General features: G+C 37.1%; 1 protein-coding gene across 2 annotated transcripts in view; it reads left to right on the top strand.

Moving 5' to 3' along the window:
• LOC103138346 (BMP/retinoic acid-inducible neural-specific protein 3-like) overlaps positions 1 to 17,416 on the top strand; it is a 207,144-nt gene that overhangs the window by 149,474 nt on the left and 40,254 nt on the right. For both annotated transcript variants that reach the window (XM_016671750.1, XM_007552504.2), the window contains exon 2: positions 1,713 to 2,192. In XM_016671750.1, the coding sequence (XP_016527236.1) occupies positions 1,780 to 2,192 (413 nt within the window). In that variant the 5' untranslated portion in view covers positions 1,713 to 1,779. The remainder of the gene's footprint in view (positions 1 to 1,712; positions 2,193 to 17,416) is intronic.

The raw sequence follows: 17,416 nt of genomic DNA, 5'->3' as shown, positions 1-17,416 counted from the left end.
CTTTTGTATTGGTACACACTCAAACTTTTGTTTTTTGTGTATTACCGAAAACAGAAATGCAAAAGCTCGGCTCATTGAAGAGTAACATATCAGTGGGTTGTAAAACTGTGGGACTCTTTAGATTATATTGTTTGACACTGCAGGCATATTCACACTAGTTTATTTTGATAAATTGGTTTACTTAACTTAATGTTCACTGACTGAATTAGCAAACACTAATTCGCCCATTATGGAACATTTCCATGCACTGATGTAAATATTGTAGCAGCCGTTTGTTCTTCCCACCTCACTTGTTTAGTAAAGTGAATTTTTTTTTTTTTTTTACATATTTCAGTTATTTTTTTTATTTTTATTTATTTATTTTTTTTTTGATGATGATGAATTCAATCTTTATTATTTTCACAAATAAGCCAGTCCCTTGACAGCTCCGAAAATGGTACATGCTCCAAATCAGAATAAATTTAACCGTCAAGGACTTGGACGCTTCCAGAGCACTTTGTGCATTACTTACTGAATAAAGTAATTAAATATCCTGATAGAAAACTGTTGTGTACAACTTCCAAGTACTTATTTAAGATTGAATATTTGTCTGGCAATATTCAATCATCATTCAAATCATCTGTCAATCTCATGACAGATGATTTGTCACAAAATATCTGGAAAAAAGCAATGCGGTCTGAGAACAGTTTTTGCTTTTGCGACGCGTTCGTTTTTTTTCCGACTGAGTTTTCTGCTGGAAACACAGCAAGAACGCCCACTGATGATTGAAGTAAAAACCAGAGAAATTAGATCTTTAGACCCTGAGGAGCCCTTTTGCTCTGTCAGGTAGATTGTAATGAAAGCTACACCTGCATACTAACTACTATCACTTCTGATGATTTTTCTTTCACTAAACCAGCGGCAAACATAGTTCAATAAAATGTCTCTTTATGGACATGTTTCTTTTGTGTTTGACAAACAAAACAATTTTTTTTTTCAATTTGTAACCCGTCACGTCTTTCATCACTCCCACATTTGAACTACGACTTCTGTTTTTTATTTTTTTCTATATAAACACATATGTTTGCAATATCATTAAATGGAAATATTCTTTCCTGCTTTGATTACGTTGGAAATTTGTTTCAACATCAACTAATCAGAAATTCTCTTTTTACTGAGAAAACGATTTTTAGCTTCAGCTGATGCCTTTTTGAAGAACCGTCAAACCCGTACACGCGCGTTTCATGAGTGTGTTATGAGGGTGTCTAAATCATGTAGAAATTATGTTCTGTGATTTCAGCTATTGATCAAAGTGATCTGAGATTATTTTTGCATCTCCTGCCTCCCACTGTTTAGTTACATACCTAAAGATACAGCAACCATTAAATCAGTTTTGACAATCTGTTTCACTTGGTCCTAAACTTTTAAAATTGACCATATTTCCTTACTTTTTTCTTTAAAAAAAAAAATATTTTATTTGACACTAGAGGCCCTTTGACAGTCACCAAATCTTGTGGTTTGTTGACATTATTAGGGACATTTTTTTATGCTAATGGACTAATTACTTCTGTCACAGTTTTGTGTTGACTTATTCTATAATTTCTAATGTGTGTGTGCAGTTCATGGCAAAGTGTTTCCACGCCTCTTTACTGGAAATTAAAGTTTCCTACACACAGTGAACATGTTTCTACATGGCTATTGTGAAGTTAAAATGTTTCGTTTGTCTCTTTCAGGCCTGCAAGAGGTGACTGTCAGAAGAAATGCCGGTCCCAGGTGCCCTAGTACATCATCACCGGGACCATGGCAACTCCTTGGCCAATGACAAAAAAGAGGTGCTTCCATGGCTTCGCCAGCCTTGCTAGATGGTCGGCATCCTCCTTGATGCTCCTATGGTTGCCTTTGGTGTTGCTATGGCTGCCGTGGCCTGCCCAAGCTGAACAACTGGCCAGCGGGGGACAGAGTGGAAAGGCGCTTCTTCATGGTTCCCTGTCATCCCCAGCGTCGTCGTCGTCATCGTCGTCGTCGTCCTCCTCCTCCTCGTCCACCTCCTCATCCCCTTCCAGCTCCTCAGCATGGGGCTTCAACACACGGCAGAGTGGGGGGCAGCTGGACTGGCTGCTGTCGGAGAAAGGACCTTTTCACAAATGCCCGGAGTACACGGAGTTCAGAGAGAGGTTTCAGCAGGGGTTTTCAACAAGATACAAGATTTACAGGTGAGAGTGGGGGGGCGGGGTGTTCATATGTGTGGCAGATGAAAAGAGAATGCACTTAAGATTTGAAAGATCAAAAGGTGGAGCAGAGAGTGGCACTCTGCCTTAAACCTAAGTGTGGGGTTTTGTGTCTCCCTGTTCCTTCAAAGAGCTGCTTACCCACCATTTTGACTTGTGATCTCTTGATATGAAAGACATCCACCAGGAATCTCTTGTCACAAGACGCATATGTTTGAGTTTAAGGTATAGATTCGTCTGAGGGTTTGTTTGGGATCAAAGCATCTGAAAGAGGTAAAACCAAAAAAAAAAAAAAAAGAGTTAAAGTGAAAGATAAAAAGCATAGAAACCTTTATTCCTCCTTTAAGCTTACTGGACATTGTTAAAAAAACTTCTATAGAAATATTTTTTCACCCTGACTCCATTTTGGTTTAACTCTTTGTGATCTCTCAAAATTATTTCTTTTAATCAATTTTTAACAGTTTCAGGATGTTATGTGTGCTATCTGAGAGCAGCTCGCTGTGTGGTTGGCATTTCACCTCCCGTATTCAAACCACAAACAGAGAGTAAATGAGGTTAACTCAGCTGACTGTCAGCTGCTACAACTGTCTGCAAGTTGAAATCTTTGAGAATATACACTTGAATTTGATTGCTTCTTTTTACTTTTACTTTTTTCTCCCATATACTTGTGGATTCCTGACACTTTTAATCAAAACACCTGATTTGAAAAGGTCCTTCACGTTGCTTTTATTTCACAAACGTATCGGAATCAAACAGAGTCAATCTTGAAGTGTGTAAGATGTGTGAAGAAAATATAATTTCATCTGCAGGAGTGATCCGTCTACAGCTGTGAGAAAGACTAACATATTAAAGCTGGATATGCTGGCTGTGTACACACACATACGCACACAAACACACACACACACACACATACACAGTAGGTATACATATTTATGTATATACATATAAAATACCACTTAACTCAGTGTTACCACTGAGTAAAAACACATTAATAACACACAGATGGATGCTTGAAAGCCCTTTTTTCTTAATAATTATGAAGATTTTCCACTTACAACTTGACATGTATAATTAAAATTTTATCTCGGACCAAAAAGGCAAAAACAACTTTTAAATGGAAATGTGAGCAAAATGAAACACGTGTTTCATATAGCTCACACACTTGCTTGAAGGTTATTTTCAAAAAGCACTTTTAATCTCACAAACCAGCCTCATATGAAGGCACATTCTAATGTATTAAATGCGACTATGAGCTCTTGTGTCTGCGAGTCACATGGCTTCTCCAGGAGGACAACTTCTCAGTTGCTGTAAATCAGCATATTGAAGACAAAGTGACTTGAATTTGAACTGTTTTTAGCATCTTATATCAGTGGTGAACACAGTTAACATCACCAGTTGCAAACAGGAAGCTCTGTGAGTATTCTCAGGAGAATGTACTCCTTTGTTCCACACACGGCCTCTTTGCAAGGTGCTAAAAGTGGCTTCAGGTCAAATTCAAATCGGCATCCAATTTGGCCCCAAATTGACATCCTGTGGCAGCCACCTGCCTTACTGGAAAGATTTGAGTATGAAATTACCAAAACGACCAAATTGACCAAAAAAAAAGGACCTAAAAAATCCAAAATCCAAAAGGTGTGAAATGACCAGAGGCTGATTGGAACGATCCCCCTCCGGAGGCCTTTGAGTGCGCCCACCTTCAGGACTCTACATGTGACTTTCATGAGAGTGTCATGAGTGTGAGTGTCTAAATCATGTCGAAATCATGTTCTGTGATTTCAAGACAATGATTTAAATGTTCAGACTCTTTTTTTTTTTTTTTTCACCTCCTGCCTCCCTCTGCCCTCAGCAGCACTCTTGCTTCCAGCACTGTATGGTCATAACTTTGCATACTGCAACATCCCATACAAATTTCATCTCATTCTTGACTGGTTTTTAAAAATGCATATACATATTTGTATTTTAGCTTGACTACATTGTTACCCTGATGTAGAATTTGGTTAGATGTGTCACAAGGTTTCCCTTCACTTACAATTTACATCTGGTAGTTTCATTGTTTTCCAGCAATTGTTGTTGAATTTTATCCTATTCAGAAGGATTTGTATAAAATTATACAAACGTAGAAATAATGTGGAAAGGAAAAAAAAACAAAAAAAAACAAAACATTATTTTCACAATTTCGGGCTGGACATAGCTAAAGGCAGTGAAGATGGAAGCACATTAACTTGCACTCCCACCCACATGGGTTCACTCTCAACACCACACACAGCCAAAAATATCAGATCTTTCACTAATGTCTTAAGTCACTGTGGTGTGAGCCAAGTATTATTGAGCTGTCTGTCAGGACAGTTTTGTCTTACAAAAAAAACCACAATGCATTTGTGAGACATCGTCTCACTTTAAGGGACAGAAAGAAGCGGGGGGAAGGAAAAAGCTAAATTTATGTGCAGTCCAAATAGGCAAAAAACATAAAAATGTTACAAATTATTCCAATATTTCAAGAAAAAAAAATTATAAATTTGATATTTATTTTTTACAGATGTACATATTTATTTTTGTTAATTGTTTTTTTTGTAGCTACATCTTTCCTACAATTTAATAAGGAGAAGGGAGACGCTGCTGCTTTCAATTACATCTCTTTATTGATTTCCTCCGATGGTTTAATTTGGCTGCAAAAATGGTCGCTCATTTGGGTCAAAAATACCGTCCAGAAAATGTGAGTGCTTTTTGATGAGCCTTAGAGGGAGGATAGTTTTCTGAAAGGAATGGATTCTGTGCTTATCAAGGAGCTTGTGTGTCTTGAGGCTGTGAGCTGGGTCATTTCTAAATGACGCAGTGGAGTCCTGGGTCAGGTCCGGAGATAATGGCCCCTGCCACCATTATCATTATTCCGAAAATGGCGGCAGACGTGAATGATGCTGACTCTGTTTGCTGAGGCTGCAATCTGATTTTGTTTTTTAAATTTTTTATTTCCTCAATTTAAAGTAAATTATATTGAGATTTTTTTTTTCCTTTTGTCATTTCATTCCTCACTCTTCCTGCTCCGTGGAAATAGAGTATCCATTTTTTATGAGGGACATCATAGACGCTTCCTTGTTTACAAATGTAGACTTGAGCCTGGAAGTGACACATTTTCTTTTTGTTTTTAATTTTTTTTTGGCTCTTTGATTGTTTCAGCTGCTGACTGAGTGCATTTTCAAAGACGAGCACTTCAATCGATCCCTTCTGTCTAGAGTCTCCTTGCTCTCAAACGCGACATGAAAACGGCAATGTTTTTCTGTCTTCATCCATCTCCCTTCTTCACTCTCTCCTGTCTGCTCTTCTTTTCTCTCTCTGCCTCAAGTTGAATCAAATGGAAATGACAGCATCGCTTACAGATGGAAGGGAAGAGCTGCGTAAAATGACAGGTGAAGGTTATGCGACAGATGTGGAAATGGTGACTCCGCTTTTATCAGCGGGACACTTTGAGTGATTTCCTTTATCTTAGCTTTGACTTTGGGAGTTTTAGCAAAACGCTTTTACTCATGTGTATATAAATTCTGTTTATATAGGCCTATATGGTGAACAAACAAGTTGATATTAACATAAACAATTTGCATTTGTGTCACAGAGCTGCTGCCAAATATGCCCAGCTAAGGAATTTTAATGCTTTCTCTCTCCAGAGGCAACATGTGAGTCATCCGAGGTTCAGATGTTTTTTTATTTTTTTTATTTACAGTGCCTCCAATAATCTTTATTTTATTTTATTTTTTCGCCACTTTGCTTACCTTATCACTGCAACATTCAGATTAATACAGTGGTCAAATAAAGTATTCACATCTTGATAATATGAATGAAATAAGCCTGTCAAAGTTGGTCTATTTTTCAAAAGTAAAGTTATTACTAAAGTTTTTCCCCCTTTTAAATTTTCACTCCTTTGTTTTGCTTTGCTGCTACGTTTGCATCTACAATTCAATCCTTACAGCAAAGCCAAAAATGACGCGTCACAGATCACACTTTGAAAAGTTTCACACGAGAGACAGAGGTAACATTGACAATTTATAGTAATGGAGTAAATATCAAAACCTGATTCTATGGCTTTGAACACCCTAAAACAAAAATGTTACTGAATCAACTTTTGGTTTGATTTTACTAATCGGTCTTCCTGCGTTCACTCACAGTGCGGCGTTGACTGTGAGTGAACGCCGCTCTCACAGTCAAACATTGCAGCATCACAATCAAAGAGTTACTTTTCCATATTTTCCTAAGGTGGAACCTTTGATTTTTGTCGAGGTTGGTGAATCTGAATTTTTCGGCCATCAGTCAGTTTTAACCCTAAACATCCAGGTGTTTTTTTTTCTGGAAGGTTCCAGTTTGATAGTTAAACCAAATAAACGGGAGAATGTTTTCAACAGAAGAAAATGCAACAGTAGATGTGGCTAATGGCTGCCCTGGCTGAGCAGGTTTATTCTAGATGCAGTGCTGTGCCATTTGCCCCAGCTTAATGTCAAATATAAACACTGCTTATTTATACAAAATTGCTCAGAAAGAAAGAAAAATATGGGGCGGTGGAAGGCTTTTTCCATTTTTTTTCTTTTTCGTTTTGTGACTGTAAACAAAATGTGCAACATAGATTATCAAGAAATGAATGACCCCGATTAAATAACTCATTTAATTACGTAATGGTGGATTAGACGCCCTTATATGTGCAAGTTTTGTCCTTACTGCGTGAGGACAACTTATCGGCGTCGCACAGTAAACACTGCCACTACATGCACTCGCCTCCTGTGTCTCTAATTGTACCCGAGTGACCCCTCTAATGGTGATATCTGATTATCATTAAGGAAAATAAGTGCTGTCAGGCTTTTCTCTGCTGTAACTTCCTACAGGACTAGAGTAAAATTGTCAGCTCTCATTAGCGTTTAATCAGGGGTAATGATGTGACTACATAGAAGCAGCACTTTTTTAAGCCATCCCTAATCTGCTAAAGCCTTTAATCACATCATCGCATAACTCGCACTGTTACATGTAAGAATGTTAAACAAGCTTCAAAAGCCGTTACAGTGTTATGTTGCGGTCAGTGGGCTCTCGGTTGTCTTGCCCTCCTTGTGGGAGTGCTAAGAGAAATTTATATCCCAAGACGCTATTGTCGGATCTACAGGCTGGGTCCCGCTGTTGCATCTGCATGTATATGTGCGTCTCAATGAATTTGTGAAATAATCCAGAGAATCGTCAATAGGAGATTAATTGCATTTTACGGCCCTGGTGTTTGGACTCGACGGCTGCCCCGCAGACGGTCATCAATTTGATGAACAAAGTGGGACAAGCCATAAAAACTAATTGTTAAAGAAGATGGGTGTTCGCCACATGATTTATCCAAACATATTAATGAAAAGTTGAGTGGAAGGAGAAACTGTGGTTAAAAAAAGGTGCAAAAGCCACAGAAGTAACTGCAGCCTTGAGATGATTGAGAAGCAAAGTCAATTCAAGATGTTGGGGAATATTCAGACTACGACTGAAGTTAGTGCTTCAAGAACCACACACCAGAGACGTCTGTCTAGGTTTTAGGTAAGAAATGTTTTAGCTACATTAGGTAAAGAAGGACTGAGTGACATCCTGCTTTAAGATGGAAGTAAGTTTTTTGCATTTCATTTAGAAATCAAGGATCCAGAGTCTGGAAGAAGAGCGGAGAGGCACAGACATTTTTCTCAAGGATAAAATCTGTCTTAAAAAAATAAATGCAATAATAATCATCAAGCCACAATCATCTAAATTAACAGAAATAAATCTTTAAAATGGATCACTCAGAATGATAAGTCATCGGTCACAATGAGCACCTCAGCTGAGATATCTTGTTAAGTAACAAGATGGATAAGATATTAAGGCATTTAAAAAGGTCAGTAAAAAAAATGTACTGCATCATTTTGGATCAAAGAGAAAATGTGAAATGTGACTTAAAACTATGAATTAAAAGGAAAAGGCTATAATATTTTAAATTCAAAAGGCATCTTCAGTCTTAATCCACATTTCTTGTAATGCTACCTATTTGTATACTTATAGTACTGCTTCACAAGTTGCCAGGGCGACCTGTCCAGGGTGGACCTGTGTGTGGCAGGACGTCACAGAGACACAGGACAAAACACGTATGCACGCACACACACCCTCACACACAACTCAACCTTCTTGCTGCAAGGCAACAGAGCTACTAACTGTGCTACTGTGCAGCCCTAGAATCAGTCTATCCAATATTCTGCTTTTTTCTTTTCTTTTCTTTTCTTTTTTAGCTTTAACAATACAGAGGTTAAATAACTTTTACAGAATTATTTTCCAAAGCAGAGTTCATGACCTTTCTGGACTTTCAGAGCCTTTGCAGATTACACCAGAGGTTTGCTCTCCAGAAGTTCAAACAGAGATAGCAGCTGTTTATGTACATGCAAAGCTTAAATAAACTGAAGACGGACAGAAAAATGTCTATCAAGCAAAAATTTAACCCGGCGTCTGACTGCAGATGTGGGGATTTCCTGCTGTTCTGCTATTTATTATTTTATGTATCCCTTAAAGTGTGTTTTACATTTGGAACACAGAAATCTAAACCTGCAATTATTCAACCCTCAGTATGAGTTAGGTTCTTCTTGGTCACAGTTTCCGGAGTAGTTATTCTGATTTCTAATCATTTTTAGCAGAAAGCCATTGTTTCCTGGTATCCCCGTTGGCAACCTGTGACACTTTTTTTTCCCTACCTTTGTTTCTCTGCCATAAACAGGATTTGCTTAATATCCAACATTGAAAAATGTGTAAAGTAGCGAAGTTCGGCCTCTAATTTTGCAACTGGTCTTTCCAAATCAGACACAAAAAGCCGCTGTAGTTTCCAAATTATTCCACCCCTCCATCTTTTACTTATCATGAGCACCATGCTGTTGTGATGATCTGCTGTAAACATGATTCATGATTCATTGTGCTGTTCAAGGGTTCAATGACATCCAAACTTCAGCTTGGTTATAGACGGCATGACATTTTCTTACTGGATTTTCAGACGCTTGATTGAATCGGTTTTGCTTCGCTGTGGGCATTGTGCGGCATTCAGCATGTACGTCTTCCTCCTCCTGCAGAAATACTGCTGATCATTAGGAGCAAAAAGTTACAGATTTGATGTATCACTCCACGGAGGTGACTTCTGAACCTCTACAGCTTATTTATGTAGTCGAGAGCAATTTGGAATCTGTTTTTCTTCGGTTTTTGGGTCAATGCCAAAAATATATATATATAAAAAAAAAAAAACTGGTTCCAAACTGCACATCAAGCTTGGAGTCCTTTGTGTGGAAACTGAAACATGGGTTGCTGCTACCAACAAGTCTTGTGGTTGGTCTTTTGCAGCCAGTAGAGGAATTTTAACCAATTGTTTCCTTGGAAATCCAACAAGAGTCGTTGATTATTTTCTCTGTCATGTCTACCTTGTGTAGCATGCTTGCCTCTCTTTGTTTCCAACTGTTTTTTTTTTTTTTCTAAAAGTATGTTCAATACAAATAAGTGATCAAAAAATAGCAAGCAATTATCTGAACCATATTATAATTACTGTGATTTAAAGATTTTTTTTAAACAATCTTGGCATTTAATAGGGTTGATGTAGACAAAGAGCATCACTAAATCAGCGGGTCTTGAAAAAGCGTAGCAATTGACGTGTTGGAGAAATCAATTCAGCTCAGTCTCTACCAAAACTGATGTCATCTGATGAATCACTTCCAGTAATATCACTTGAAAGATTCTCAAAGGCATAAACAGTGTTTTTATTTTTATCTCTCCAAAGTTACACAAGCGATTTATTTCTTTATTTTTTTTTGGCATTTCTTATCAGAATTCCAGTGGCTCTTGTCTAATTTATTTTTTATCTTCCTCTGTTCTGCTAGAAATCGTCTGAAATCAGAGTTTGGGTGTCGTGTGTGTTCGACTCTGGTTAGGTGTTTGAATATAGGATGCTGGGAGGCAGACAGAGGGTTTCTTCTGTGGTCAACAGCATCAGAGACATAAAGAGCTTAGAGTGGACACAGCAGCGGGGCAGACAAAGGGCCTGTGGCTCTGTGATGGAAACAGTCAGGAAGTAACAGCCTCCACAGCAGGATACATTTGCCTGATGAGCACAGTGTGTGTACCTTTGTCTGAGTACGTGTGTGTGTGTGTCTGTGTGTGTGTGTTCCAGCTGACCAACAAAACTCTTGTAAATTTCCATAACACCTATTTGGGCTGCCCACTGGGTCGCCACATATAAATGTACCCACAGATTTGGGGTTTTTGTAGATTTTTGGAGTTTCATAAAAGGACAACACAAAAGAGGTTCAAACTGCTGCATAAATTACTGCTGCTTTTTATACAAAACCTGGGTTTGAATGCACAAAGGGAGGAGGACTTTGATAGGAGCACAAATACGCATTATAACCAAAATGAAACGTGCGTCTATGAATTGAACCCAATTGCATAGCTGCAAAACATGTCATCTGTGTAATGATGTGACAAATTAAAGAACTGTCAGCACTGAAGCAGACAGACAGCATTTAATTTTATTCTTTGAAAATGAAAAAATAAAAAATAAAATAAAAAATAAAAAGGTTTTCTGTTAGGGCTTCGGACCTTCAGACATTACTATAATAGAAGACAAATCTTATAATTTGACTTTTGTGTTTTGGTGATACAAAAGGAAAGTTCATAACTGATGTAAAGGGGATTTTTCAAAGCCTTTTTTGCAGAAACACCTGAAATTGCATCTTGGGGAAATGTCACCTACTCAGTGCATTGCTACGTTGTTTTCCTGTAGAGTCGCAGAGAAGCTTTTTGTCTGCAGTTTTGCATGAAATGATTAATGACTTAAAAAAAAAAGAAGAAGCAAACAACAACAACAACAACAACAAAAAAACAACTGTTATACTTATCCCAAAGTGGCTAAATTGGATAATGGGATTTCAAATTTGAAAAAATAAAAAATAAAATAAAAAAAAGAAAAGTTTGATTGGAAACATTTGAGGTCGGCAAATTAGCAACTTGATTAAATTCCTAAGTTAATATCCGCATACAACAAATCATCTTGATGAACTGTGATTAAATTATTTTCTGCAACTTTGTACAAGAACATTTTAATAAAGGTTAAAGTGGGACAAGATGTAGGTGGTACTCTACATGTAGAAACAAAAACAAAACCTACTGGAGAGATACCCTGGTAGTTACAGGTTCTTGGAGGCTGAGCACAGAGCTTGTCAGATTCCTATTCTTTGGTGTTCCTGTAAAGTTTCCCATCTGAAAAAAAAAGCATTTTTTTATAACGCATTTGAGAGGATCTAAACCTTATACTATTAAAATGTAAAGCTCTTTTTTTATTTATATTTTTTTTTTACCAATCTGATACATTTCTCCAAATCTGACATCAGTTATAACTGCACTATTATCCATATTTCTTACTGTAAAAAGTTTTTTTTTTCTTTTTACAAAAAGGGGCAGTCTTGTAATTTAAATGGTGAAACTAATTCTTGCTGAATATTTCTAAAGAGAGCGTCCACTGCTAAAGATTCCTCAGTTCAGTCTGACCAGTTTATCCTGAAATCTTTTGTAATATAGGTGTGCAGTTGCATTATCTCTTTTATGCATAATTATGAGGAACCCTCTTTCAACCTGTTATTATTAGAGCAGCAACATTTTTCAAAAAGGTATATGTTTCTGCTTACTCCTGAGTGATTGCATGGCAGATTATTTGTAAACATAACTGGGTCTCGTTGCACAGAAATTATAATAATAAAAAAAAAAGCCTTCTTGTAAAAGAAAGGCTCAAGTATGTTCTGATTCAGTCAGACGGCGACATTAGCTCCATCCTGATTTACTACATCACATCAAAATTAGAATTTCAGTTTTTCGTTAAATTGCAGACATAAGAAAGGATGTGGGTTGGGAAGAGTAATAAAAAAATACTTTAGTACAAACAAAAAATTACAGCATAAACCTATAATAAATAAATGTGCCCATCCGTTCCCTCAATAAATATTCTGCTTTTCATGTATTGATACTGTGTCAATTTGTGATGCGGGTATTAAAATATATATCATGACTGCAGAGGTTTAGCATCCATATTAACAGAAACATTAAGTCTTGCAAAGGGAAGAGAGAGAGAGAGAGAGAGAAGCTTTTTGATTAGTTTTTTTCTTTCTTCTATACCTTTAATATACATATTTTCCACATTTCTCATTATTTGCCGATTTAAAAGATATCTGTTCTTATTTTGTGTTTTAGTTTTTATCCATCACTTAATTACTCCATCTTACAGCTAATATTTTAGCCACCAAGCAAAAGAAGTGTTTGTGTCAGAACAAGACAAAAATGGGGCAGGAATACTGAATTGATGTTTTCTGCAGAGGAAAAAAAAAGAAAAAAAGAAGGGATGTGTTATCAAAAGTGAAGCCGGTGTGCAAATTAATTTCAGAAAGACCTTTTCACTGAAAAGCCAACAAAAAAAAAAAAAAGTGAGTCTCTTTGCTAAACAAAGTTTGCATTAACTTTTCAAAGGATCCATTTGACTGGCAAAGATTTATTCATTAAAAATTCAAAGTTTGATCTATCAAACTGAGGTGTTTTTGAAATAAAAGACATTTGAAGTCGGTGCCTCTTAAATGCAGCTTTTCAAGATAAAACTCTGTTATTCATATGTCACAGCAATGAAACGCTTTAAATAATTACATCCTCACATGAAGCAAGAACGTCTCTTTGTTTCAGATGAAATGTGAATCCTGAGAAAATGTTTAAAATTAATGTAACCATTTTATTTTATATTCATTACATTCTCACTTTATCATTTATTTACATCAGGAAAATGTAGGAATGTAGAAATATTCCTTGGTTTTTACCCAGTTTTTTTTATTTTTATTGTATTGTATGTTGTTTTTTTTGTAACAGATGTTTTATTAGAGAACAAATTAGAGCATGCTTTATTTTTTTCCATCCATATCCATTTCATAAGAAAAATGCATCAAGTTTAAGAATATTGACAAGAACTGTAACTGAGAAAAATAAGTTCTAGTTATAGTTTTTCATTAATCTCCAAATTGGTTATTGATTTACACTCAAATATAGAAAAAACATTTTTCACAACTCCTGATGCATCAAACCAAAAAGTTGCTGACAGAAAAAAAAATGATCAAGCAGGTTGGTATTGATTCTTAAAGTTTAGCTTATGCCAAGATGCCTCAGTATTTATAGGTCATATAATTATGATATTGTGATCTTTCAATAATATTCTGTCATTTTAAATCATTGTAGGCCTGAGGCCATGGAAGAGAGGCAAAAAACTTTCATTTTCACAATTTCTCTATTTCTTTAAGTTTTGTCCAGCCATGTTAAACTAGAACTGTGTCATGAGTTATAATGTAAGACAGGATGATGTAGCATTCTTTACCTATAGTTTATGTTGGAGCAACATGAACTAACCTATGAAAAGTCTCAATATTAACAGTCGAGCACTAAAGTAAACTTAGTATGTTGCTTTATTGTATGGCCTTAATAGAAAGGTCCTATTGTGATGTGACAAACGCCTACTCTTAAATAAATCAGTTCTTTAATGGACCAAAAACATCCTGGTTATAAATGACACATTACAGAATAAAATACATTAAAGAGGCAAGTGTAAAAAAAAAAGAAAAAAAAAAGCTAAACTTTTAGTTTTTATTTTGTAAGGATTTCAGAGAGCCTCGCTGTTTTATTGTTTATGAAACAAATCATTGTCACGTTTAGTTAGTTTGCTCTAAGTAATAAAACCCATCTTAAGGCAATTCTGTGGTATATTTTGAGGGAGCAGAGCTTATTTTATTATCCAGTGACGTCGTAAAGCAAGTGGTAGAGAAAGGAAAAAAAAAAAAGTCTTTAAATATCTTCAGCTTTCAAAGGTCATACAAAGCGCATCAAATTTCAAACGATGTGACTGATTTATTGCAAACTAATAAAAAATCTGCTGGCTTGAAAGGTGACCCTAAATTTTGCAGCTTTTATGCTCTCTAAGGATCCAAATTTACAATGGATCGACTTGTAACAATGGCCACTAATTGCTTCTGAGAAACTCACTGAACATTTTATAGCATTGCCAACTGTTAGGCACCGACTCTCATTTTATGTTGGCTACAAAAAGTTTGGTGTCAGCTAGTTATGCTCCTCTGGTGCAAGAAACCGAGATAGCAATGCTCAGTGATTTGGAGCACAATGCAATTTGCGTACAGTGTGTGCTCTGACAGTACATTTATTTAGATTTGGCGGGGGGTGGGGGGAAATGTGAAACTTTAGCTTGTGTTGGGAAGAAAATTACTTTTGAGTTTGAGAGGAAGATAACCAATGAGTGACTTTGTTTCCTTACCACAGTTTGGGCTTCGTGACGGCGTGGGCCGATTGCAGTTGTCAAGGCATACAGAGATTTACACAAACGCAGAAAAGTTTTTATAGTGCAGTTCCTATAATTATGAGATAAGAGCAGGGTGTTTTCTCAACCTATTAAAAAAAAAAGGTTCTGATGTGTTCTGATATTTACAGAAAATACTTCAGCTGTTTGAGAGATTTCTCATTTTAGTAGACAGGAAAATTAAGCGACACAACAAAGAAGCTTCCATCAACAATGACTTTTAAGAGCGAATGCTCATTGAATTGTAGTTTAGTCATCAGCTCTCAGTGGACTTTCACATTAACACATTTTTGGCATCTCCTCAAACAACACGGGCAGCAGGGCAGGCGATGAACTGAAACGCAGAGTAGATTATCTGAGTGAATGGTTTCTGAGTAAATAGTTAATAGTTATTTAATCCTAGGGACCAAACTTGGTGCCACTGGATTTCATTTGCGTTTGTGTGCAACTCCTGATGTCAGAGTTATGAGTTACGGCTAGGAACTGCAGGAGCTTTTTCAGTGCAATAACGTCACAATATTCAGTCTGTTATTCTTTCAATTCAACGCGACAGCTCAACAATCAGCCGACTGCAGAAAGACTATATTTCAGTCGTATTAAAATGTCTTCTACAGTTGTTAAGTAGCCGAATTGGGTAAAAGGGGTGTCGGCAGGCCGCGGCTTTCTGAAAACCACAGATGGGAAATAGGCTACTAAATCCTAACTGGTGCATCTCTAGTTTGTTTTGCTTGGCAGAACATTTTCTTTCTGAGTTAGGAATAATGTTTATGTTGATTGAGACATTTTCAGGAACGACAGTCCACTCCGGGTTCTGCTTTTTTTTGTTTTTTTTAAGCTTGGACAAGAGAGTTTTTAACAGCTGTGCCTGCTCACATTATCACTGATGCTGTTTCTAATAGGGTTTATCATTCATTTTAAATGGTTTGCTCTTTGCAGACTGGGAAACTCCGATCGGAAATTTGATCTCTTCTTTTCGTGAGAAGAACAAATAAATGCATGGCCTCTGTGATGCTAATAAAAACATGAATTTGCTGCATAATGCATCCGTCACTCAGATATATCATTTGCTGCCCATGGTACACAAACAAATCTCTAGGTGGAATGAAATTTGTAACAGAGAAGGCAGATGGCGAAAGGATTGTTTTGCAACTAATTGTGAAATGCCAGAAGGGGAAAAAAGTTGCGGTCGTTCGAAATTTGGGACAAATAAAATGCCTCAAGAAAATGAAGAGAGAAGACTACAGAGTTAAGGTTGGTGTGCATGAACAAGGAGGAAGGGAATAAAGAAAAAGGAAAGACTATTGGGAAGAGGAGCAAATTGAATGGCTCAGGAAAGATGGATGTGAGCAGCACTTTGTCTGGCAAGGGGCAACAAAGTTGTACACGTGTGCGGGAGGGAAAATGGAAGATGGAGAATAGTTTTCCAGGCGCACACAACATTTAGCTTCATCATAACCAAGATGACTGAACAAGCCACCCTGCAATAAATCTGACATTAATGTGCTGACTTGGTTCCATTTTGTTCCGCTTTTGTCAGTTTTGCCTCTCTTCCCCCTAATTTTGGTGAAAATTAATTGCGTCCTGTGAAGAATCTGATAGGGGCTGGACCCGCAAATTGCCACTTGTGTCTATATTCAGTTGTTGTTCCACTGTGAGTGTGGAAGACAAATTAAGCGCGTGGAAAAGAGCAGATGGTGGCCAGGTCGTTGTTTGGAACCAGTTAGTTCTAACGCAGTGCGCTGTTTGGCAGAAAGCCTGAAATTTGGCTCACTGGGAAGTGGTAAAACGTCGGGACCACCCAGAGCTTATGAGGCATAAAGGACACTACAAGGTCCATTATTTTTGGCAAGGTGCGTCTGAATGGTCTCGCCCTTCCTTCAGCTTGACCAAAATGCAACTCTTCATCTTCTAACTTGATTCCACTCATCGCTCTTGTGTTGGCTGTTCTCCACTGGTTCGCTGTGTGCCAAAGGATTTATTTTAATTTTCTTTCATTTGTTTTTATGTCTTCATGGCCTCGCTCTACTGTTTCTCGCTGACTTGCTTCGCTTGTACTCTCCTTCACGGCCCCTGAGGTCAGCTGTACCAAAGGTGAAGCTGAAGCTCAGAGGTGATCAGGCTTTTGCAGCATAGCAGCTCCGAAATTCTGGTTTGTTTCTATGTGTTAGCTGGGATCTTTCTCCGATTTCTTTTAAATCCTTTCTGATTCCTCATCTTGTTTTCTTTCTGACATTCGATATGGTATCAGTTTGTTCATTTGTGTGGGTGTTTGTGTTTGTGTTGTCTGACATTATTACTTTGTGCACAATTTGTCACTTTTCCTCTTTTTAAATAGTCAAGCATTTGTCATTTTAAACAGAGTTTATGCATAAATTGGTTCAGATTGGATGGGAATCTGATAGGAAGCCAAACTATGATATGAATCTGCAATGTGATGCTGTTTTTATGGGAATACTTCATATTTGAGATGTCATCTCCTGTGACATTTAACACCATTTGATTTGTAATGTGTGACCACAGCAGATTTCTACGATCTGGGTGTAAATTGATTCTTTAATTAATTGTAGGATTACTATGTCTTCTGGGAAAGAACGTGGGGAAAGTGTTTTTCCCACATTCCAGCTCTGAAAAAGTGTTGTAAAAAATAAAGAAATAAATAAAATACACATTTGTAAATGGTATTTATTCCAAATTTTGCATTTCCGTTTTTTCATCCATTCATCTTTGTCTGTCACTTCTGCTCTTAAGATCCAACCATCCATCCATCCATCCATCCATCCATCCATCCATCCATCCATCCATCCATCCATCCATCCAT

Source organism: Poecilia formosa, unplaced genomic scaffold (assembly GCF_000485575.1).
Source record: "Poecilia formosa unplaced genomic scaffold, Poecilia_formosa-5.1.2 Scaffold49, whole genome shotgun sequence".
NCBI classification, from domain to species: Eukaryota; Metazoa; Chordata; class Actinopteri; order Cyprinodontiformes; family Poeciliidae; genus Poecilia; species Poecilia formosa.
This window is presented reverse-complemented; position numbering and strand designations above follow the sequence as displayed.